At 42.2% G+C, this 23,676-nt stretch overlaps 2 protein-coding genes across 4 annotated transcripts in view; one reads left to right on the plus strand and one right to left on the minus strand.

The window, feature by feature from the left end:
* The window catches only part of LOC111867489 (protein toll), a gene marked incomplete at its 5' end in the record, with an annotated part of 10,483 nt that extends 2,422 nt beyond the window's left edge, over positions 1-8,061 (plus strand). Inside the window, 5 exon segments of the mRNA XM_023857426.2 lie at positions 4,209-5,402; positions 5,680-5,989; positions 6,098-6,739; positions 6,819-6,986; positions 7,064-8,061. Coding sequence (XP_023713194.1) covers positions 4,216-5,402; positions 5,680-5,989; positions 6,098-6,739; positions 6,819-6,986; positions 7,064-7,948 — 3,192 coding nt within the window. The 3' untranslated portion in view covers positions 7,949-8,061.
* Positions 8,062-12,203: 4,142 nt separating this feature from the next.
* LOC111867488 (cation-independent mannose-6-phosphate receptor) overlaps positions 12,204-23,676 on the minus strand; it is a 32,673-nt gene continuing 21,200 nt past the window's right edge. For 2 of the 3 annotated variants that reach the window (XM_023857424.2, XM_033752696.1), the window contains exons 14-22: positions 22,681-22,826; positions 22,407-22,525; positions 20,372-20,628; positions 19,918-20,133; positions 16,613-16,750; positions 15,729-15,911; positions 15,062-15,215; positions 14,007-14,077; positions 13,206-13,402 (exon numbers count right to left, since the gene is read on the minus strand). In XM_023857424.2, coding sequence (XP_023713192.1) covers positions 13,364-13,402; positions 14,007-14,077; positions 15,062-15,215; positions 15,729-15,911; positions 16,613-16,750; positions 19,918-20,133; positions 20,372-20,628; positions 22,407-22,525; positions 22,681-22,826 — 1,323 coding nt within the window. In that variant the 3' untranslated portion in view covers positions 13,206-13,363. The other variant, XM_023857425.2, reaches the window with a different exon arrangement.

Below are 23,676 nucleotides of genomic sequence, written 5' to 3' on the forward strand. Positions count from 1 at the left end.
GGACCATCGTATGGACCGTACGAACACGGTGACATTCAACAGAAATTCTTGTTTTTAAACGGACTCCGTACGCGAGGTTCTGCTTGACTGACGCATGGTCTCTTTAACACCGGCACAAAGCGTGTCCAGGGAGCCGGAATACCTCACTGGGCATAGTGACGAACTGCGAGCTAGACGTCCGGTGTTTGATTCCCGGCAAGGACAAAGGATTTTTATCTTCAAGGCGCCCAGACTGGATTTGGGGCCAGCCCAGCCTCCTATTTAGTGAGTTCCCGATGCCATTTTACCCAGGGGTAAAGCGGCTGTGCGTGAGGCTGACCACTCACCTCCATCCAATGCCAAGGTCAAGAATGATGGAAGTATGCCTCTGCTTTCTCATGCGTCTTCATGGCGTGCTTAAATAATTATAAGCACAGGGACGTTACGTATAAAGCAAGTCTGAAAACTCTTTGAGGTTGCGTAATCATCAATAAGACGGTGACGTAAATCGTTACGTCGTCATCAGAAAGTTATAAGCCTCTATTTTAATCATACGGTAGGAACCAAAGTCGCCCTACCAGAGATTTCTTTGTACACACATGACTTTTATTGCGAGAAGTTACCTACGCAAGATACCTTCACATATGCGTCAGGCAGCTTATCTCAGATAAAGTGGAAGGAAAAACAGTTGGGTTGAACAAAATGGAAACATCGGGGAACTGAGACAGATATGTAATGATGAATGTCCTATATGTTACTCCTTGGTATGTTAGGGGAGTAAAATCGGTGGACCAGACAAGTGGCTGGGGTAGGAGCAAGGTGACGCTTCTAATTTGCATTCGGGAGGTGCCCGTTCATAATCTCGGCAGGGATACCGACTATTCTGAGGTTCTCCTGTCTCTCCACAGCCTCTCCGGGCGAATGCTGGGAAAGTGCCTTGGAATAGGTCACGACTACTTTCATATCCTTTCCAATTAATTATGCACCAGTCAGTCTAACATTCTACCCAGTAGTCTTAGCTATCGACGGAGTCGTCAAATGCCAAAAATAGACAAACAGAATTGTGGTAAATTTTTATAATGTATCCATGCTGACGTTTAGTAAATAGTTCTTTGTTTAGATTGGATTGAGAAAGCTCAGAACGCAGCTTAGTGGCAACACAGTTAAACTTTTAGTTGTATAGGTATTTTTTTGGTTGCAAGGTCGAAGCGCTATTTCCGTTGCGTGCAAACAAATCTTACTTAGCAGCTTGTTTGCACGTCCATAAGCACGAAAATTGTTACATCTCATGGCAAATGTCTTCTCCAACATGCTTCTGTATAATTCTGTCAGCTGACAGTACGAGAATACGGGGGCGCGAGTCATCTGGGCAGGAGATTGACAGTCGACTAGTACAAACACTTGTTATCTATGGCCGACCTGCTATCCAATAGGTACCGGGGGTAAAGCAGTAGGGCCGTGAAACTAACCACTCACCTCCATCTGGCGCTATACCTCCACTCCCCTATACGGACCCATGGCATGCTTAACTAATTAAACACAGGAACAACCTTACCTTTTATCTACCTATGGCAGCGGTTATGAACAGAGGGCAATGTACCCCCATGAGTACGAGAAGCCTCATAACGGAATGAGACGAGTAATTAACGGTGTTAAAACACATGTCCAAAAGAGGCCCTAACACCCTAACTTTCTTTTATACAGCCCTTTCTGTGGTAAAATACAGTTTAACATACAACGCACGTTAACACACAGTCCTAGATAAAAATGGTCAAAACAGAGTTAAGTGGAGTCAAATTCTGAGACCAAGGGGTATGTCGGTCGTATGTAGAGCGTTCACAAAGCTGATTTATGGTTAAATTAGAAGAGCTGTAAGCAGCCCCTGGCTATATAGCGTCGAAATCGTGGCGTAGGTGAAGACTCAATATCAGAATTTTTCATGAGAGGCTGGGCAAAAATACGAAAAACTTGAAGGTCTAGTTGGAACCAGCGGCTCCAAAAGTGTTACCGCGACAGCCAAATCGTTCGGTCCCGCAATGTGCAGTACTCAAAATTTGCGTAGACACGCCAGTGGCATTAGACTCGGAATTCGACCCAAATTCACAGTTAGGCAACGCGCTGACGTCGCAGCAGTGTTTCTGCTGTTTTTGTTCTGCATCGGAAATGCCTACCAGTCAGTCAGCGTTACTTGCCACGCCTGCGGTGCCCTGCTACGTTCACACGCACAAAATACTGTTATATGCTGCCCGCTCCCCCGAGTGGCCGTAACCCGTTAATGCACAGGGGAGGAATACTACACAATGATTCACTCGAGGCAGGCCATTAATTAATAATTATACGTAAACCACATAATAATTTTCTGATGGAAATGAAACGTGGCGAGTTCATTTTCGGTTTCGTCGGTAAATTATTCCGTGTAAGATTTGAGGCTTTCACGGCGGTGACTATGAAGAAAGCAGTCTTCTGGGATTTGGCACCGTGTATATGTGGTGTTAACCGACGTTTTGGAGGAACGTATCGCCTCCATCTTCAGGGTTTCTTCGCTTGCAGATTTCTTATATTTTTCTTCTACCCTGAAGATGGAGGCGATACGTTCCTCCAAAACGTCGGTTAACACCACATATACACGGTGCCTCTACAAATTATTCCGTGATTTACAATTATTATTCCAGGGCCTTCTAGTGAATATGCACCACCTGCTTCAACATTAACAAAAATTAAATCTGCATTTTCCTCACACGGTGTACTTATGGCGACAATGTCTCGTCACCAGAATTCACGGCAAAATCATAACATGCAGATAGATAAGAGATCCTTTGAAAATGTTGCAGAGTTAAAATATTTGGATACGACAGTAACAAATCAAAATTTCATTCATGAGGAAACTAAGAGAACATTAACTTTGGGTAATAGTTTCTACCATTCACTTCGTAAACTTTCTGTCTTCTCAAAATTCTTTATGGATCTGTCAGAACACAACAACAAAACAGTCTAGGTCAATATCACCTTAGCTACATGCTTCGACTTTTAAAGCCATCAGGCACGTACATAGTTACTGCACGCACATACTACTGAACTGCACTTCAGTAATAAAGAATTTTGTGTAATAAACACAAGAGGATGTACCCAATGAAAATGTCTGTCTTCTCATCTATTAAAAAACGAAATAATTAAAATATACAAAACTACAATTTTGCCGATATTTTTGTATAGGCGTGGAACTTTGTTTCTTATATCAAGGGAACAACAGACTAAGGGTGCTAAGGAGAATATTTGGAGAAAAGTGCATAATGAGGATCTTCATAAATTGCAACAAAAAAAAAAAACACCATTCCATGAACACACACGAGGGAGTGGAGGTACAGCTCCACCTTTCTTGAACTTAGCATCAGATGGAGATGAGTGGTTAGCTTCACGCCCCTGCCGCTTTACCCCCAGGGAAAGAGCCTTCAGTACCCACTGGATAGTAGGCTGGGTGAGTCCCAGAGTCTGTCTGGACACTGTGGAGTAGAGAAAAATCTTGCACTGCCAGGAATCGAACTCCGACTGAGCTATCCCAACTCCTCTGTAACTTGTACTCTTTGCCAAATATAATCAGAGTGATCAAGTCAATGAGGATGAGATGAGTAGGGCATGTAGCACGCATGGTAGCAGGGTTTTGGTGGGAAAGAGACAAGGAAGAAGACCTAGATGTAGGTGAGAGGATAATATTAATATGGATTTTCGAGAAATAGGATGGGGTGGTATGGATTGGATTTACCTGGTTCCTGGATAGGGACCAGTGGCATGCTCTTCTGAACACAGTAATGAACCTACAGGTTCCTTAAAATTTTGGGACATTCTTGAGTAGCTGAGCAACTGTTTGCTTCTCAAAAGGACTCGGCTCCATGGAATTTGTTAGTGTGTTTCATATGATTCTAACAACAAAAGGGAAAACATTCTCTGGGTAGGAACTGAATTTTTTAGTATTATTTACACGAACTTCATGCTTCAAAGAAATTATTTTAAGAACTAAACTGTCATATTTTTAACCCTCTTTTACAGATTCCTAGTTTTAAGGAAGTTGAGTTAAGATTTTTAAGCAAGAATTCTGTGCCTAAGATGATAACCAGAACTGTTCAAAATAAACTATGCCATCTATGAATGGCATGCAACATACCTGGCAAAACCAGCCTAAGCTTCTTAACTTCACAGACAATGAAAAAGTTAATAATTATTTCTTATTGCAGGAACAAAATGTTACTAACAATGAGACAGCTAATGTTGACAACAGTGTTAACACTGGCGGTGGTCAGCAGTGACAACAGCTTGTGCCCTATCAATAGCAGCTGCCACTGTGAGCACAACGTATTGGGTGACCTGGACCTATGGTGCTCCCATGCCCCACAGAAGGTTACATTCCATGCAAAGCTGAAGCCAGGGAACATGCTGAACTTCCAGTGTTTCTCTATGACATGGATGGACTATGCCTTGTTGTCTGGGCTACATGTGGGCCCCACCCCTCGTGTGGCCTTCACATTTTGTCCCCTGCCTAATATGCCTTTGTACCAGATGCTTGAATCTATTGGTATATCTGGGGTTGAATCACTTGTATTCCAGAACAGCAATCTGAGTGACACGTTGGAATCATCATTCCTAGCAGGGCTGAGCAACCTCACAACTCTGACACTGCACGGCAATGGAATAACAACATTGCCTCAAGATCTGTTCCAAGAGATGACTATGCTCCAGTATCTGGACCTGAAAGACAATGCCCTTCAGCTGCCTGTCCATGTGTTTGACCACTTGTCCAATCTTCTGACACTGGAACTGGGTGGAAACCAGATGAGCCACCTGGAGGTGGGAATATTTCGTAACCTATCTCAACTCAGCAGATTGAACTTGTGGGGAAATAATCTGCAGAATCTCACACAAGACGTATTTATTGGTCTATCGGGTCTGCAGTTTCTGGACCTCAGCTCCAATAAGCTGACTTCAATATCTGCAGACTTGTTTGCCAAGATGCCCCAGCTCAGGGAGCTCACCATGCCCAGCAACAATTTTAGTTTCTTGCCTGATGGTTTGTTTTCATCAACTAGAAGTCTGACAAAGTTGGGACTGTATGACAATAGACAGCCGCTTCAGTACATTCCACCTGGACTGTTGGCCAACCTTACTAATCTGCTGGAAGTGTACCTCAATATGTGTGGCATCACACAAATGCCTGCTGACATCTTCTGGGGATCACCAGCAATAGTCAACATCTCCCTGCAAGGAAACTTACTAACAACTCTGCCTGCAGAACTATTTCAGGACACAGTCAAACTTATGAACCTCAAACTGGGCAGCAACCGTTTGCAAGCCCTGCCAGATGGGATATTCTTTGGTCTCGACAATTTGCAGACCCTTGAACTGGACCACAACCAACTAACCAACATCTCAGGGTGAGCCAATAGAATAAGCAACACAGATGACTGTAAGTATGAGATTTAAGAGTCTCACTGTGGTGAATATCAAGATTTTGGCCTCCAGGAATGGCTGGTGTATAGCCAATATTTTGGAGGAGCTTGCTGACTCCACCTTCTTCCTAAACATGGAGGCAGCAGGTTCTTCTGAAGTTTTGTTACCTATCTCCAAACCTACATGGCAATCATCCATTGGGATTGTAATCTTAATGACAATGGTAGATGTACCAACCAGGGTTCCCTTCTGTTATTACAGGAATCTTCTGAAGGGCCTAGCACAACTTAAATCACTGAATTTGGAGCACAACCAGCTGAAACACATTGCACTAGAGGCATTCATGCATGTGCCTACACTTAGACAGCTGACACTTTCCCACAACCATCTGTCCTTAAGAGGGCTACAGACCAATGTAGGAGAGGTACAGTCAGTTCTTAGTGCCTGTGTGCATCTTGAGGAACTGTACATCAGCTATAATGCCATCATGACTATTTTCTCAGATTGGGTCCTTACAATGCTGAACCTGCGAACTCTTGATCTGAGTCACAACCTCATTTCCAACCTCAGTGTAAGTAATCAGTGTATCCTTGTCTGTTGGCTTTAGGATTCTGGAGCATTATGGTTAGCAGTACATTGCCTTATTTGTCATTATCTCAATAACTGTATTGTCATACAGCTGGAAGACATACAGTTCCTGTCAAGCTACATCACTGTGGACCTCACTTACAACACCATCTCCATCATTGACCTTCAGAACTTAGAGATTGTGGCCAGGGGGCAAATCCCTCATCAGACTCCACCAAACAGACGTATTCTGCTGGAGGGGAACCCCTTAATGTGTGACTGCAAGGTTTATGACCTGTTGCGCTATCTTGAGGACAGACTTGAACCAGAAGCACGCAGCATGTTTGAAATCATCCCGGGCAACCTCAGCTGCGCTGCCCCACCAGGATGGAGAGGCATCACAGTGAAGCAGCTCAGCTCCTTCAAGATACAGTGCCCTCTTCCAAAACTGGTGGATTGTCCACATCCTTGCACGTGCTTTGAGCGTCCAGCAGACTCTGCCCTAATTGTGGACTGCTCAGGCTTGAATCTATCACAGTCTCCTGCCAGTTTGCCAGACCCACTCAAACTTGACAGCAGAGTCTTGTGGCCTAGAAGGATTAAACTCAACCACACAGAATTATGGCTCAACAGTAACAGTATTGTGACACTGCCTTGGAACACTGCACCAGGATACAGCAGGGTGACACAACTCTATCTGTCAGGCAACAACATCTCAACATTGGCAGCAGAGCAGGTGCCTCCTCACCTGCAGGTAAGAAGAGGTGCTCATAATGCCTTGTGCATCACCTTTATTCCAAAGACTGTCATCTCAAGCCTATTTACCATTGCAGGTGCTAGAGTTGGATCACAACAACATGACATGGCTCGATGCTTCCATTCTGCAGGCACTTGCCAATAAAACAACCGGCCTTCAGCGTCTCACACTCCATGCTAATCCATGGCAGTGTGACTGTGCAGCACGTGGCATGCTCAATTTCCTGCAGGAACACTTCACTCAGGTATGGATAATTCATGGCACACCACACCATACCACATCGTACGGTGATGTTCCATGTTAACATGTATATTGTTGCAGGTGGCGTATCTCTCCAATATCACATGTGGGGATGGCTCAGGACGATCACTGGCCAATCTCACCTTCAATGATTTGTGCCCAGTGTCTAGTGCTACCATCGTGACAATGAGTATAATTGTGGCCCTGCTTGGCATCATGGTGGGAATCTCAGCAGCTCTGTACTACTACTTCCAGCATGAGGTGAAAGTGTGGCTGTATGCACGGGGCTTGTGCCTCTGGTTTGTGACAGAGGAGGAGCTTGACAAAGACAAACTGTATGATGCCTTCATCAGCTACTCACATCGTGATGAAGAATTTGTTGTGAATCAGCTGGTGCCAGAGCTGGAGGGTGGCACGACACATTTCAAGCTATGTCTGCATTATCGTGACTGGATAGCTGGTGAGTGGATTCCTAATCAGATAGCACGATCTGTGGAAGACTCACGACGAACTCTCGTAGTGCTGTCACCCAGCTTCCTTGAAAGTGTGTGGGGTCGCATGGAATTCCGCACAGCACATAGCCAGGCCCTGAGTGAGGGCCGTGCCAGGGTCATTGTGTTGCTCTATGGGGACATTGGTCCACTGGACCAGCTGGATCCTGAGCTGCGTGCCTATCTTAGTATGAACACATACGTAAAGTGGGGTGACCCCTGGTTCTGGGATAAACTACGGTATGCCCTGCCTCATTCACAGAAAGTCAGTGAGAGGAGCAAGGAGCCCAAGTCCCGCAGGACAGGAAGGGATGACAAACTGGAACTCATCTCAACCCCCTCCTCATCTACCACTTCTCCCACTGATGAAGTACTAAATCCCCTGCAGGCCACTACAGCATTAACCAATGGACATGTGACTTTGCTGGCAAAGACAAATGGACATATCAATGGTTGCTTTGTGAAGTCTGTGTGAATATCATGATGTGCTCAAGAGACAGTACCTGAGGCAGCTATGTGCCCTTGTAAATAGTGTAATGATAGCTCATCTTAACCTGTTCTTTTTTATTAAAACACTCATACAAGTAGGATGTGAATTATATTTCTGCTTATTCTAAATACCAATGTGTTGTATAACCATGTGTAGCCCTTTCGTTCAAATTTAATTTTACTTGAGCTCTCTGCTGGTCCATCTAAATGCCACTGGAATATGTAATTTCAACTAAAATTACGAACTACTGTTATTAACTTTACTAAATTTCAGTAACCTCAAAAAAAATCACGATGCACTGACTGCACCAGAGGACTGGAACAGGTAAAAATATGAATGGTGCAGCCAGTGTGCCAGTGGATGGGAAAGGTAACTACGAATCATCACCAAACTAATGTGTGTTGGGTTTAGTGTGGCTGAAAAACACAATAATCTGTGAGAAGATTCAAACATCTGTGAGATGCCATAACACCACGTAATCAGACAGTAAATGTCCTGTCTATAATGAATTATGTGATCAAAGTATTGTGTCCACCTCTGAATTTAATTGTGAATAACATTTAAGAGCTACACTTGAACTGGATATGATGTAAAGAAAAAACATGGTTAGAAAAGAAAACATTTCTTGTAACACAAACAGTTGAGAAACAGGAACTGGTTCGGCTGAAACTTGGAACATAAGGGTTTACTGAGTCAGGATTTCTTGAATGTGTAAGTTATGCAACTTTCCTTTAGAATACACACACTACCACAAAGATCAAAGAAAACCACAGTGGATTATAACTGAATGGTATTATGAGTAATCCTCTGAGAAAAATTACTAAGTCCAATATGAGCTTTACATAAAGTAGGATTGTACTGAATGAATGAATATGGACTGTAATTAATCTTTTAACAGTCAAGTGTTTATGTGGTGTGCCTTAAGTCAGGCATTCTCCAAATTTAACACAAAGAAAGCATGTTTTATGAACAGATTTGGTTGTACTTCACATATTTCCAGAGATGACATTAGCTTATTATTTTACTGCGTGTTGATACCATGCTTAGCAGATGAGAAGGAAATATGAAAATACTTTACATGTAACTGCTCTGAATTTTCAGGAGTGCCTAAGAAGAGCACAGATATTTGTGTCATGACTGTGAAAGGGTGAAAGTAATCCCAACATTAGTGCAGGCCACCATCTTTCACACCACAAATATCATAAAAATGTAAAATGTAGTTACAGATGTGAAACATCTTCCGACTTCATCATGAATTTACTTTATGAACTCTATGCAAGAACACAGAGAAACAAACAGATTTCACACTGTTGCCATTACGTTAGTGTGACAAAAAAAACTGTGGTTTTAGTCCGCAAGTGAACTATACTAACCGAGCGACTGCCGCTTGTTGGCAAAGTAAGTGACAAGTTTAGTGGATAGAGGGTGTTGTGTGGTCAGTGCAAGAAATCCCCATGGCCGTTAATTTCAGTTTTGTAGACTGGAGCCGCTATTTCCTTGAAACAGCTCCTCAGTTATGTGAGTGGACCCCAAACCAGACCCACTACTACTCAGAAAATGTGGTAGCCCCAGGAATCGAACACAGACCTCTGGATCTGTAGGCAGGAACTCTTACCTCTAGACCACAGAGTCAGTCTATGTTTGTGCAACATTTTGTGAAATCATAGTTTTAGATATCAATTATATTTGCTTTGATTTCAAATATCCAGGATACCTGCAGACCTTGACAGAAATTAAACCTTACTCATGTTCTTCAGAAAAGACTAGGAATGAGAATTTGAATCACATCCAAAAACTGTACAGCAACACATGCACATTGTTTCAGCAGCATCATTATCATATACACTGGTAAGATAACAGAGTACGTTTCCATGCCTTTAGGTTCTGTGGGGCAAACAGTAGCACAGTTGGTTGAGGCACTATGCTACAAGCCAGAAGGTCGCTGGATTTTTCAATTGACCTAATCCTAGCCACACTATGGCCCTGGGGTGAACTCAGCCTCAAACAGATGAGTACCAGGAATCTCATTAGGGGTTGTCAACAACCACAACAGAGACTATGACATCAAGGATGATAACAGAAGAACTGTTATAAAGTGGCATCCCTCAACGTGGGGCAGTTAGAAGGACTGTTAAAACCTGACCCCTTTTGTTGTCAGTAATATATGGTGAGGTTCCTGTCCTTTTCATGCTGTAGTCCTTTGTAGCAGGAATTCAGAATTAGGAAAATACCAGGAATGTTTTTGCACTACTCAACCCCTAAAAGCACTGCCCCTGCTGGGGCTGGAGATTCCACTGGTCCATTCCAGGCTCATTTGAAAGCTAATGAAATGCAGTTTCCAATGAGGACTCATGCCTTCATTTACCCCTTTCAACTTTTGAACAAATTAACCAATCCTCGTGAAGAAGGATTTGAATATCATGTCACCGAAAATGACAACTGGCCACTTCTTGATTTGCTACAATAAGAAATAACTGCAGTGGGCATAGATATTTGTGAGATGGAAGCTGCAATAGCACCACTTAATATATAATCCTGAAATCATATGCAACATTTGTAAAGCTAATGCCTTTGTACAACACAGTGTGGCAAATGTAAGTTTTCAATTAGCTATAGGGCATTGTATCCCAGAATACAGTACTCTTCATAATCACTGCCATGAGAACCCTCAAATCCTACACAGCTTTTAGTTTGATGGAAGTACCTAATGCCCCACTGGAACTAGGAATATGAAATTGGAACCTACAAATTCATGAAGACAGAGCACAAAACTATGAGGTCTGTCTAACAAATTTAATGTACACAGAATCTGTACTTAACAAGTTCTTCACAAACAGAAAACAACAGTGATGTTTTCTTTCTGTGGGTCTGTTACAATGTTGCCAGCAGCCAAGACTATGCGCTTTTGAATGGTAGGATGAAAGATTAATGATAAATTGGAGATGAATCAGATGAAAGTGTTGGGGCTTACCTGAAGCACTATCGTGGCATTTTTTAGGACTGAGGAAAACCATGAAGGACCTAAGTCAGGATATCCACTATACTGGCAAAGATTCAAACTGTGCCCCTCCCAAATATGAGTTTGGTGTGTTACAGCTATGCCAACCCACTAGGTAATAATATTCTTTTTTACTGGCTCTACAACCCTGTGCATGTCTTGGCCTCCTCCATGGTTTTGTAACAGCAGATTTTTCTGGGGTGGGGGTCATTAGCCCCATGTCCAACTCCCAACCTGGAGGACTAACTACTAATAGTAACATATTGTGACATGATGGCCGAAAGCCAGAATAATGGAACCAAGCAGAAGCTGTTGCTATGCAACAATGCAGTAAACACGTTCATGCAGCAGTAAATCAACATGTAACAGGAACTGTTGAAAGCAGTGTTGTCTGTGATCTGTGCCAAGGCTATATAATGAGGACTGCCTAGTTGAGTCAGTGAGTTGCATGACTCCCACAGTCAAAAGACAGTAAAATATGGTCATGAGTCCAGGAAGACATGGAACCAAGAATGACTGATTGCCCAAATGACCAACAGTCAGTTGAGAATTTCATGACTCCCATAGATGTGAGACAGTGAAGCGTCTTCATTTCATGCATCCTGTTGTGTTACGATATATAACTTTATTTTTCTGTCCAACACAACAACTAAGTAGTATCAAGGCTAATACCCAGCTGTGCTTCACCACATGTTTTGGCCGTTAACGGCCATCATCAGGTGAATACAAATCAACAGACATATACTATTGAACTGTGGTAAAATTAGATACAATGACAAAATAGTTAATTCTTTTGTGTAAAAATACAACGGTCATTTATATATAAAACTGAAGATTATAATACAAAACAAGATTAAAATTGATGTTTTATAACATCTAATCAGTCGTATGTTTACTTTATACGTTCCATGGACAAAGTAAAAATATAAGATGGTATTGGAGGTCCATGATGTTGCAAGTTAATTAATAGAGTAGAGGTGCCTCGTCATACGAAAGAAACGAGTTGTTGTTTACTCCTCATATAGTACGGACATTTTCTTTCGTATGACGAGGCACCTCTACTCTATTAATTAACTTGCAACGTCATGGACCTCCAATACCATCTTATATTTTTATTTTGTCCACGGAACGTATAAAGTAAACATACGACTGATTAGATGTTATAAAACATCAATTTTAATCTTGTTTTATATTATAACCTTCAGTTTTATATATAAATGACCATTGTATTTTTACACAAAAGAACTAACTATTTTGTCATTGTATCTAATTTTACCACAGTTCAATAGTATACGTCTGTTGATTTGTATTCACCTGATGATGGCCGTTAACGGCCAAAACATGTAGTGAAGCATAGCTGGGTATTAGCCTTGATATTACTTAGTTGTTGTGTTGTGATGGAAAAATAAAGTTATACGGTGAGGTATGGTCAAGAGTCCTATGGAACTTGGAAACAAGAACAACTGTGCTGGCAAGAGCCAGCCAAAATTTACCCAATCTTGAGTTGGATTAGCAGTCGCCAGCTAGCACTGACTAGTGAGCACACAGAAGATTTTATGTGCTCTGCAGTTGCAGCGATGTACGGAATGCATGAATCGGTGAGAGACTGTTAGTACTTTTAATCATTGAACACACTAGAAAGCTTCCACATATATGAATTAACTAAGCAAAATCTACAAATGAACGAAGCTTTAACTGATAGCTATAACCCAATTTATGATATCTTAATAAAAACAAAATCAGATGCAAGAAATATAATATATCCCAGAACCACCTACCCCGCAGCTCCCCCCAACCAATACCCTACAGGAACCAACCGAACAAGCAAGACACATCAGTACCCATCACGACAACGATCATAACATATCCAGCAACATCAAAGAACGCGGAAGAACAGTGAGACCTCACAAACAAGTGAAAGTGTAACTAATAACATAAGTTGAACCTCAATTCACAAACTTTAAGGTTGAATGAGTGGAAAGTGAATGTGACGGCGTGTAATTATACAGCCGTGTTCATACACCTGAAGATGACCTCTTGAGGTCGAAACATGTAGTGATAATGTGATAAGAAACATGTTGTGTAGTCAATAAATTCACTCTACTATAGACTGTTAGTAGTTAAGTTGTAAGGGTTTAATAAATACAATTATCAGTCAAAATTCAATGTATAGTCACTGATACATGGAACTCTTATGACATAATTTCTAAAAACCATGAACTCTTGAATCCTGAAATCATGGAAATATCCCAGATATAGTCACTACCAAGCAGTGACAATCACCAATCACCGGTAGCCATATACATTCACAACAGTCAAGGAAATGCTGGAGGTAGTGTTTTTTCATTGGCCAGTAACAAAGTGACATGCTGAGAGCCAGCCAGCAATGGAGTCCCCATTATTCAAGCCTGCTTCCCAGCAATGTGTCCGTGACAACAGAGCTAGAAAGGTACCAAGCAAGAGTGATGTAACAGACTTTTGACCAATAGTAAATGCCTGTAAATTGTGTAATCATGTGGAGATAAGAGAAATCGGTGTTCAGTAAATCCAATTACTAACCAGAACCTGTATTTCAGTCATGATCACATGACAATAACATATTTACAACTGCAAGCAATAAAAAAAAAATAACATCTCAAAGATTTGATCCCTGACCGCCTGCTCTCCTCAGGATGCTAACCAATCGGCACTTTACTCTTTGACTATAAATATACCTAAATATAAATTTAACACATCTTTAGGACTGGGGGCCTTTGCAACAGGAAAGTAGATCTAAGATTCTGTCCCGAACTCCTTGAATATTTTCATGAATTTGTCTGATTCTACTAACTACCATCCAGCCTACTGCAAGCACTGGAAATACTGAAGTACTTGCATGCCACATTGCACCCTTGGACTGAACCCAGATTCACATGGGGAGAGCCAGCCTTTTGTAGAACAGATGAGTTATAACTGGATGCCCAAAACTTTCATATATGGACGTTTCACTTTTCACCCACCCATCAATCAATCAATCAATCAATCAATCAATCAATCCGTACTTACCGTCAGCACGTTGGGTCCACTGGAGCCTGCTTCTCTGTCACAGTTGAGCAGCAGCTGTGCCTTGTAGTTCTCTGCGGACCACAAGAGAGTGGTGCAGTATGAGACACTGCTTTGCACAAAGTGTATTGAAGACGATGTTCTGCTAGGGAGCATTCTTCATGAGATATTATTTTAAATCATACAGCAGTGTTGGAACAACATAATGACATGCTGCTTCGTGCTTGTTCCTTTGTTTTACTGAATGATCACCACTGTAGCAATTGGCAGGGTAATAATTACATTGTTTGTGTTGAGTCTGCTGTTGGGCCTTTGCACCATGTGGATGTTGGCAATGTTGCCAACATTTTAGAGGTACATGCTGTCTCCGTCTTCAAGGTTGAAGTGAGTTCATGTATATCCATATTTTGGTTCAAGAGACCAACAAAGAGGGAATGGGATGAGGCCTGGTGTCCAGTCCAGAACAATACGGACAGGGAATTATTGTCAAAACAACCATTTTTAGGGCCACTGAATGCACCAAGAGGCCAAGAGCAACTATTGCTCCCAAGCAGTCACCCATCAGAGTGCTCGCTGGGTGATGCTGCACCCATCCATACCACCTGACCCAGAGCAGAGGAGGTTGTGAGCATTTGGATGGGTTACTGCTTCATAACACTGGTTGCCAAAGGTTTCTGGTGTACCAGTATATGTAAAAAGGGAGCCATTTTTATAATACTTCCCCATCTGCTGTTTCTGTTGGCCTAGACCAGGTACCAAATCCCATGGTTCTCTTCGACCAAAAACACACACATCCGCCTTATTAAATCCAACCATAAAGACAGGCAGCATGTGCCTCTGAAATGTCATCAACACTGCCCACACACAAACAGTGCAGAGACCTGAGAGCACAATCTACTGCACTGAAGCACAATCTACTGCACTGAAGCCTACAATCAATAACAGTTGCACTGTTTACAGGACACACTGGCCATAAAATACAAACAATTGTAATGGAAAGGAGCTTAAGTAAACTTCACCGATCCTAACCAATGCAAGTGAAAGTCAGTATTACATACCTGAGGAAGTGCAGATGGCACCCCCCGTGAACAGGAGACGCACTTGCTGCTGCTGGTAGTCAAACACCACACTAGTTAGAGTGCCATACAACTTGAAGTCACTGGTGCGCATGACCGTCCCCGTACTGCACAGGTTCACAGAGTACTCCTCGACCTACACACAACACAGAGCTCATAAGTCACCAGATAAGTCCATGAAAACATGATTTTGTTTTCATATTTACAGCTCCAATTGTGAAGTCAAATCTGCTGTTGGAACCTAACAGATTAACATCACCACCATTACAACCACTGGATCCTGAGCCAGTTGCATCAATTTATTTCCCTAAGAGTTGTTTTAAAATTATTCTTGTACACATATCTAGGTCATCCAAAATTTCCTACACAGAGGTTTCCCCACAGAAAAAAAATCCAGAAAATACATTCAAACTGCATAAGCTTTTAAATTGTCACCACATCCTCCTAACCTATGTCTTAAAGATCCATTTTAGTATTGTGGCATACATGCCCGTTGCTTGGTAATGACTGCAAAATAAACAACAAGACAACAGCTGTTGCTAGGCTGTATTCATTAAATGCAATTACTAATCCAAACACCATCTACAGTCTCTCATACATGTGATAGTATTATCCTGACTTAAATAACATAATTCTATATTTACCTTACCTGCATCACACCATGCTGTGCCAGTGTCCAGAGGTTCATGCTTGCATTAATCTGCTCATTGCTCAGTACACACTGCCCATCACTGATAGACACATTCTTTATGAATGGTTCACACGTCACACTTGTCTTCCAAATGAACTGGTATTGGCAGTCATCAGTGAGCTCTCTGAACTCTGGTTCCCCCTGAAACATGGCACACGACCAGTCGCAGTAATCAGTTCAGACTTCAGCTGATCTCATGTATAATACAATAGCTACACATGTGGCTCTACAATCCAGTTATCACACTCTCACAATATGTGCATAGATGTTAAATGGGTAGCATTCCTGCTTCATATTCAGCAAGTCTGAAATTCAAAGCTCAGCCCAGACACCAGCTTCCTTGCCACGCTCTTGGTCTTCCCCAGACCCTCCACACACGCTGGGACAGTACGTAAAAGTAGGCCATGGTAACTTCCTTCCACATTATTTTCAATATGTTACTCACTCATTGATCATCCTACTATTCTAGGACATATTGTCCAATAAACGATAAACAAACAAGACTTTAATCAAGTGACCAGTTCTCATGACACACTCCAAGCATCATGCTGCCCAACTTTCATATGATGACTGCTCAAATGAAACCTATTCGTGGAGAGACTAGAATTTGAGCTCACTTGTCCTGTTTGAATTGACTTTACACCTGATCACTGGCATTTAACCATGTCAGGCTGTTCCCGTTTGCTCTAACGTGCCCATTCTGCTGCACAATTTGAGGTTAACTACTGGTGTGCATTCACTAGCGATGCTGCAGCTGGGTTTCATTCAAACAACACTCATACTTCTCAGTTCCCTGAGGTGCTATTGTTTGACAGCCTCTCTATGTGCTGAGCCCCTCTCACCTGTCCACTCTTTGGATCACACTCGAACTCAAACTTGGAGCTGTAGTTTGGCCCTGAGTCACACACAGACCCTTGTGAGTACATGATGTAGGCTCTCCCCTTGTCTCCCTTCACTGGTCCCAGTGCAAAGCCCAGGCTCTGAAGGACAAGAATATAGCATATTGGCTCATCAACACACAATCAAATTAACAGCAGACAACATTTACTACAATTCAGCTCAGAATCTTTTGTCTTCCCCTCTGCTATCTAAAAACGTAAATATTATAATATTCAAAATTATCGTTTTACCTGCTGTTTCACATGGGTGTGAAACTTTGACTCACACCCTAAGGGAAGAATATGGATTGAAGATGTCCAAGAGCAGGATGATAAGGAAAATGTATGGGATCTTTCAATGAATCTTGGGTTAATTAATAATGCTGTACTGACTGGTGTGATTACATGGTGCTGAATGGTGTGAGAGTGAACACATTCAGTGAACTTTAAATGACTGGGGAGGGAAGAAGTGCCTTTGGTCTGTTTCAAGATACCAGGAATGCTGAGGAAAACCACAAAAACCTTCAGTCAGGGTGATTGGTGTCCAGGCCTACATTTCAATATTCAGGTCTAAGACAGAAGAAGAACAGAGGGAAATCTGTGTAGTAGTAAGTGTTCTTACATTGACTAAAGTACAGGTAAGCCGGTCACGGTAGCTGAGCGGTCTAAGGTATGCACTGTCTTCGCTCGCTCGGAAGCTCAGATCGTGGGTTCGAATCCCACTCAGGGCATGGATGTTTGTGTGCGTTTTTCTGTGTTTGTCTACAGGTAGAGGCCTTGCGACGAGCTGATCACTCGCCCAAGGAGTCCTACCGAATGTGTAAGATCTAGTAAACCGAAGTGAAACGGAGAGTTTCATGGAGGTAGGCCTAGGCCCAAATTGGGGCTGTAGCGCCACAGAAAAAAAAAAGTACAGGTAAAGTTGTCCCTGCGATTAATTAATTAAGCTCTATGCCATGAAGACATACTGGGGAGTGGAGGTACAACTCCATTTTTGACCTTGGAACTAGATGGAGGTGAGTGGTCAGCATCATGCCCCTGCCAATTTACCTTCAGGAAAAGAGGCCCTCGCACCCATTGGAAAGGAGGCTGGGTGAGCCCCAGAGCCAGTATGGATAATATTGCTATGGGGAAGAGAAAATCTTACCCCTAACGGGAATCAAACCCTGGGTGTCCAGTCTGTGGGCTGTTATTATACCGACTGAACTATCCCAGCTCTTACACTGAATATATTAATGCCATCAAATATTACAGGTGTCATCAAATCAAGGGCATGATGGACAGAACATATAGCATACACAGAACACATTATAAACAAACACAAAATTTTGGCTAAAAAAACTGACAGGAGACTAGTTATGAGATCTAGGCAGAGGCAAGATGACAATACTAAGGTAAAAAGGTAAAGTTGTCCCTTGTACTTAACTAATTAAGCACTACGCCATGAAGGCATATGGGGGTATGGATGTATAAATCCACATTTTCTTTACCTCAGCACCTGTTTGAGGTGAGTTGTCCGCTTCACACCCCAGCCACTTTACCCATGGGAAAGAGCCCCCAGTACCCACTGGATAGGAGGTTGGGTGAACCCCAGAGCTGGTCTCGACAACGTGGAGAAGTGGAAATTCTTACCCTCACCAATACTTGAACTCTGACCCCTCAGTTGTCCAGCCCATTGCCAGTCACTATACCAACTACACTATCCTGGCTCCTAATAATCAGACAGATCCTAAATAAATTCAGTAAAAAGAACATGAACTGGATTCACCTGTTTTAAGATTCTTCGGCAATGAACCATCGTGAACATGGTAATCATGCATCAGTTACCATAGAACATATAGAATTTCCTCAGTAGCTGAATCACTCTCAGCTTCTCAAGGACTCTGTCTGCTCTAGGGATTTTGCCAGTGTTCCTACTGGCCCTAAGGACTTGACATGGGAGACTTCAGATAAACAGTTAAAGCTGCAATAACCACAGAAAGGCCAATCAGGGATAATAATGAAGGCTTATGGCATACCCATTTGATACTGGCTCAATGGTATCATTAGGTAAATTACGTACATTGCCACAGTCCTTTAGAAATATATACAGTTCCAGTCACACACTGTTTCCACAGCTGGGCAACATGTTTCAGTGCATATGTGTCAACTCCAGGCCCCCAAATACTTCAACATGTGAGGAACTTTCTTATCACTGAGAGACCTCTTGCATGTATATAAGTAATGTTGCCTACTGGATGCACTGCCCTGTCAAGTGCTTCCTATGAATTACAGTTTTCTTACATATAATATTAAATGATTATAAATTAGAAAGACTGGCACAAAATAATCACACATGTAACAGTCAATGCTGATTATTGTCACTACAGCTCTTGGTTAAATTGTCAATAATACTCCTTGTTTAGTATTCCTGCATTTGCCACTAAGAGTGTTTGTGTAACATGCTGCTGGGTGTCTGTATGTGTGCAACAGACTGGGAAGAAACCAAGGAGAGCTTCAGGATGACAAAACCTGGTTCCTAGACAGACCATATAAATGGAAACATCAAAATAAGAAGCCAAAGCTTGGGACATTTCCCCAAGTTCATACAATTCTACCAACAGTTTCCTAAAATCCATTCAATTCTACCTTCAGTTTCTCAAAATCCATTCAATTCTAAGAGTTTCCCAAAATTCATTCAATTCTACCATCTTACTTACTTACTCGTGGAGCTGAGCCCTTCATGAGGAGCTACCAATTCTGCAGCTACTCAAGAATTTCCCAGCATTTTATGGAACCCGAAAGTTAATTACCGTGTTCACAAGAGCCCTCCACTGGTCCCTATCCTGAGCCAGATCAATTTAATCCATACCATTCCATCCTATCTCTCCAAGATCCATTTTAATATTGTTCACCCACCTCGCCTTGGTCTTCCTGCTCTCTCTTTCCTTCTGGTTTTCCCAGCAATATCCTATATGCATTCCTCTTCTCTCCCATTCGTGCTATATGCCCTGCCCACCTCATTCTCCCTGGCTTGATCATTCTAATTATACTTGGAGAAGGGTACAAGTTTCCTATAATCCATTCAATTCTATGAGTTTCCCAAATTCATTCAATTCTGCCCATACTTCCCCAAAATCAATTCAATTCTACCTACAGTTTCTCAAAATTCATTCAATTCTACCCAGTTTTCAAAAATCCAGCAATTCTACCTATAGCAGAGGTGGATTCCTTTTCATTTACTTCTATAGATGTCCAATTTCAGTTCTGATATATGTGGAACATTGTACCTTCTCATCAGTTAGGCTGCCATTCTGGAGATGTGCAACGCATGCAGAGGAGCCCCCTGCACAGCTCAGGCCTTGCACTGGCAGCAAAGGGTGACACACATTGATGTACACCACTGTGTCATTACGAATCTGCACCTTGTAGTTGTGATCCAGCCTGACGAGGGGCGTCAGGTTTATCGGTGCAGTGTCGCTCCTGGCTGGGGTGAAACATTCTACCTGCGAGCACAACACAGATTACACATGGAGACTGAAGAAAACCATAATATTTCAACTGAGATATGAATCTCGATACAAATTTGAACATTAACATTGCACCAACCTGGAGGGAAGGAGTAAACATGAAAGAATGACAAGATGCATGGAGGAAGAGAAAGGAAAGGAAACAGAAAAAAGGAAAGTTCCAAGTCACATCAATGGAGGAACAACAGACCAAGGGGTCAAGCTGTAATCATACCTTTGTGCTACATGCCACATCAGTGTACCAGATGATCAGGAAGCTGCAGCTGTCCAGCTTTTCTATGAACGCAACCCGCTCAGAGCCATTCATTTCACACACAAAATCAATCCTGGTCCTGCGAGTCAGTCCATCTTTACATGGTGCTCCATCAGTGTACTCCAGTGATATGGCACCCTCATTGTAGTGCAAATGGCTGTTCCCCACACCTGCGCTCCAGAACTGGGACTGATTCTGTGCCTGGAACTGGCACACACCTGTAACAATCAGTGCCTTACCATAGTGTGAACAGCTGTTCGCCACACTTGTACTCCACAAATGAGACTGTTCTTGTGCCTGGAACTAGCACACACCTGTAACAATCAGTGCCTGACCATAGTGTGAACAGCTGTTCCCCACACTTCTGTTCCACAAGTGAGACTGTTCTTGTGCCTGGAACTGACACAGTGATCAAGATTAATCTCCTGTGATGTACTGTCATGTTGTCTGGTTGATAGAAACCAATGTTTCAAAGGAACATGCCGCCTCAATCAACACTATTCTACCCTAAATATGGAAGAAACAACTTCCTCTGAAATGCTGGTACTTATCTACCAAACTACATGGCACCATATTCCAGAAAACTGTAATCTCGATATTCACTGCTGCAAAATCTATAAATTCTTATAAGATTATGGACTCATCAGTGTAGTTTACATCCCTATAATGGGAAGATTAATTTAAATATTATCCTCTAATAACTGCATTGGTTTTGATTTCTCTCGGTATGACAGCTTAAATTGGGCCTACTTTATCAACCCTAGACAATGATTACAGTATATTAAGTGGAATGAGAAATGGCAGGGGAAACTGAAGTACTCAAAGAAAACCTGCCCCTGTGCCACTTTATCCAACACAGATCCAACAAGACCTGAGCTGGACTGAATTTGGGCCACCAAGGTAGGAAGCTGACTGTTGATTGCCTTACACAGAAGTCTGCATACATTTATTGCTTCCGTCATGTGCACCGCATCCAACCCACCTTAATATATTGTGATGTTTATCTAGTTTTGGCACAGTACTTAAGTGTGTAATTTACTGTCTTAGGTCAGTTTGTTTTAGTCTGCTACTACTCCTTCACTGAACACCACTGCACTGTCCTCTTGGGACCTTCTATTTGATCTGTCACAATGTTTCACCATACACACAAACACACACACTGCTTCTAAGCACACACTGACTGCACTCATTAATTCCACATGCTTTTCTTCCAACAGTGTCATACCCAAACATTCTCGCGGCCTTGGCTAACTCTGGTCTCTGCAGCCTCCAGAACCATCCAGAAGAGGGAAGGATGGGGGTTTATCAAACAGTGACACACACAAGTGACCTGCTTCACACCTCAACTCGTTCTGTGTTACAAAGGAACCTTCTGACAAAAAACCCAAGGCATTAACTGCTTGGGCTAACTTGACTGGTGTCAAATGCAACTGTTAACAACTATACCATCAAGTTTCTCATTACAATCTGTTTTGATCGATCTGTTATGTGTTTCAGTCTCCTAAGATGTTATCATCAGAGGGATTGATTATTCCACAGAGAAAACCACTGATTATGATCTTATTTGTTAACATAATTTATAACTTATTAAGAACTAGAATCTTGAAAATATGAGTAATTAAACCTTATTTAATGTTTAGAATTGCATGTCCATTTTAGTTATCATATAAGTTTTAAACTGAAAATAACATGAATTTTACAATTAAATTGCTTTTAAATTGTCTGTCATGTTTGTTACCATTTGTGAAGGGAATGACAAATATCAAGATACTGTGCAAAGGCAAAGAGTCCATGTCACAGTGATTATGGCATTATGGGAGCCTGCTCCATATGCTAGGAACAACCACAGCAGTGGCTTCATGTTGCTATGGTTACACAGTATACATCTCCTGATGGTTCACTCCTAATGCCATCAGTTGCTGTGGAGGAACTTTTACTGGCTCAAATATGTGCCATAATAAGAGGCACACATCAATGTACCATAAAGCAAACTCACCAACACTACCGTTGCCACAGTGACTACTTGAGAGGTTACCACAAACAACAAAGGTGTAGTTATATCCATCCAAGTCAGACACCATTTTGATTTTGTTCCTCAGGGGCCGCAAGTTAACCCTGCACAGAGAATAAGTCTGTCACTAAGAAAGGCCTTACTTTTGACACCTCCATACCTATCGTCTGCCTGGGATCACCAAAGTGCAGCTGTCAGCTTCACATTCACAGAGCAGGCTTCTAGCATTCTGCATGCATGCACACACATATCACTGTACCTGTTATCTCTGCCAGGGATCGCCACTGTGCAGCTGTCATCCTCCTGTGGCCGCTCAGACTTCACGTTCACAGGGCAGGCAGCTGGCGTTCTCCATAGAAACTCATAGACACACACATCTCCAGGCAGAAGTTCTGGCATGTGATCCTGCAAAGTGAAAACACAGCTAAGGAGATACAAAAACAGACCAGGGCAATCTCGATAGACTGAAAGATAACATTAGACATCTGCATTACGTTTGGGTGTGAAACTTGGTCTTCCACATTAAGGGAAGAACACAAAGTAAGGGTGTTACAGAAAAGGGTAGCGAGGAAAATATCTGGATTTCAGAAGAGGAACTGACAGGAAGCCAAAGAATCCTACACACTGAGCAGCTTCATAACTTGTACCTTCACTGAATATTGTTATGAAGATCAAATGAAAGAGGAAGAGGGTTGAGGAACACAGCATCCATAGGAGAAGTGAGAAATGTATGCACGATGTTATGGGGGTGCCACTGACACCTCTGTGAAGGTTTCACCACCTTCATCACTGGTAAGGGATGGAGGCCACCTCACGAACATCGGCACTCGAGCTGCCTCCTCTCTCATAGCTGAGCAGTCAACATCAACTGTCTCTCTTACTACATTCACCTACTGCACTGTTCCTGCCATCTCACTGTCATAATGGTGTCTCAAAAAGGGTCAGTATGAACTGTGGGTTCTGCCAAGAATGACTGGGTTTAAAAATTGAGGAAGTCTTAACAATTCATATTTCTTGTTACCACCAAATGGATTACCACTATCTCTTTGGGTATAGGTTCATGGAATAAGCTCAACTCACAGGATCTGAGTGTATACATGGTTATTTCACGCCAATTACAGGGTGCAATTTCAGCATTGTACTTCTGCTATTGCTACAGGTGATGGAAATCTGTTTAATTTTCACTGTTACTCCATTTTTACCAAGGGTTATGAAGCACGTTTTTTACTCCTGAGGTTCACAGCCTCGTTATGGC

The sequence above is a fragment of the Cryptotermes secundus genome, unplaced genomic scaffold, assembly GCF_002891405.2.
Source record: "Cryptotermes secundus unplaced genomic scaffold, Csec_1.0 scaffold843, whole genome shotgun sequence".
NCBI lineage: Eukaryota > Metazoa > Arthropoda > Insecta > Blattodea > Kalotermitidae > Cryptotermes > Cryptotermes secundus.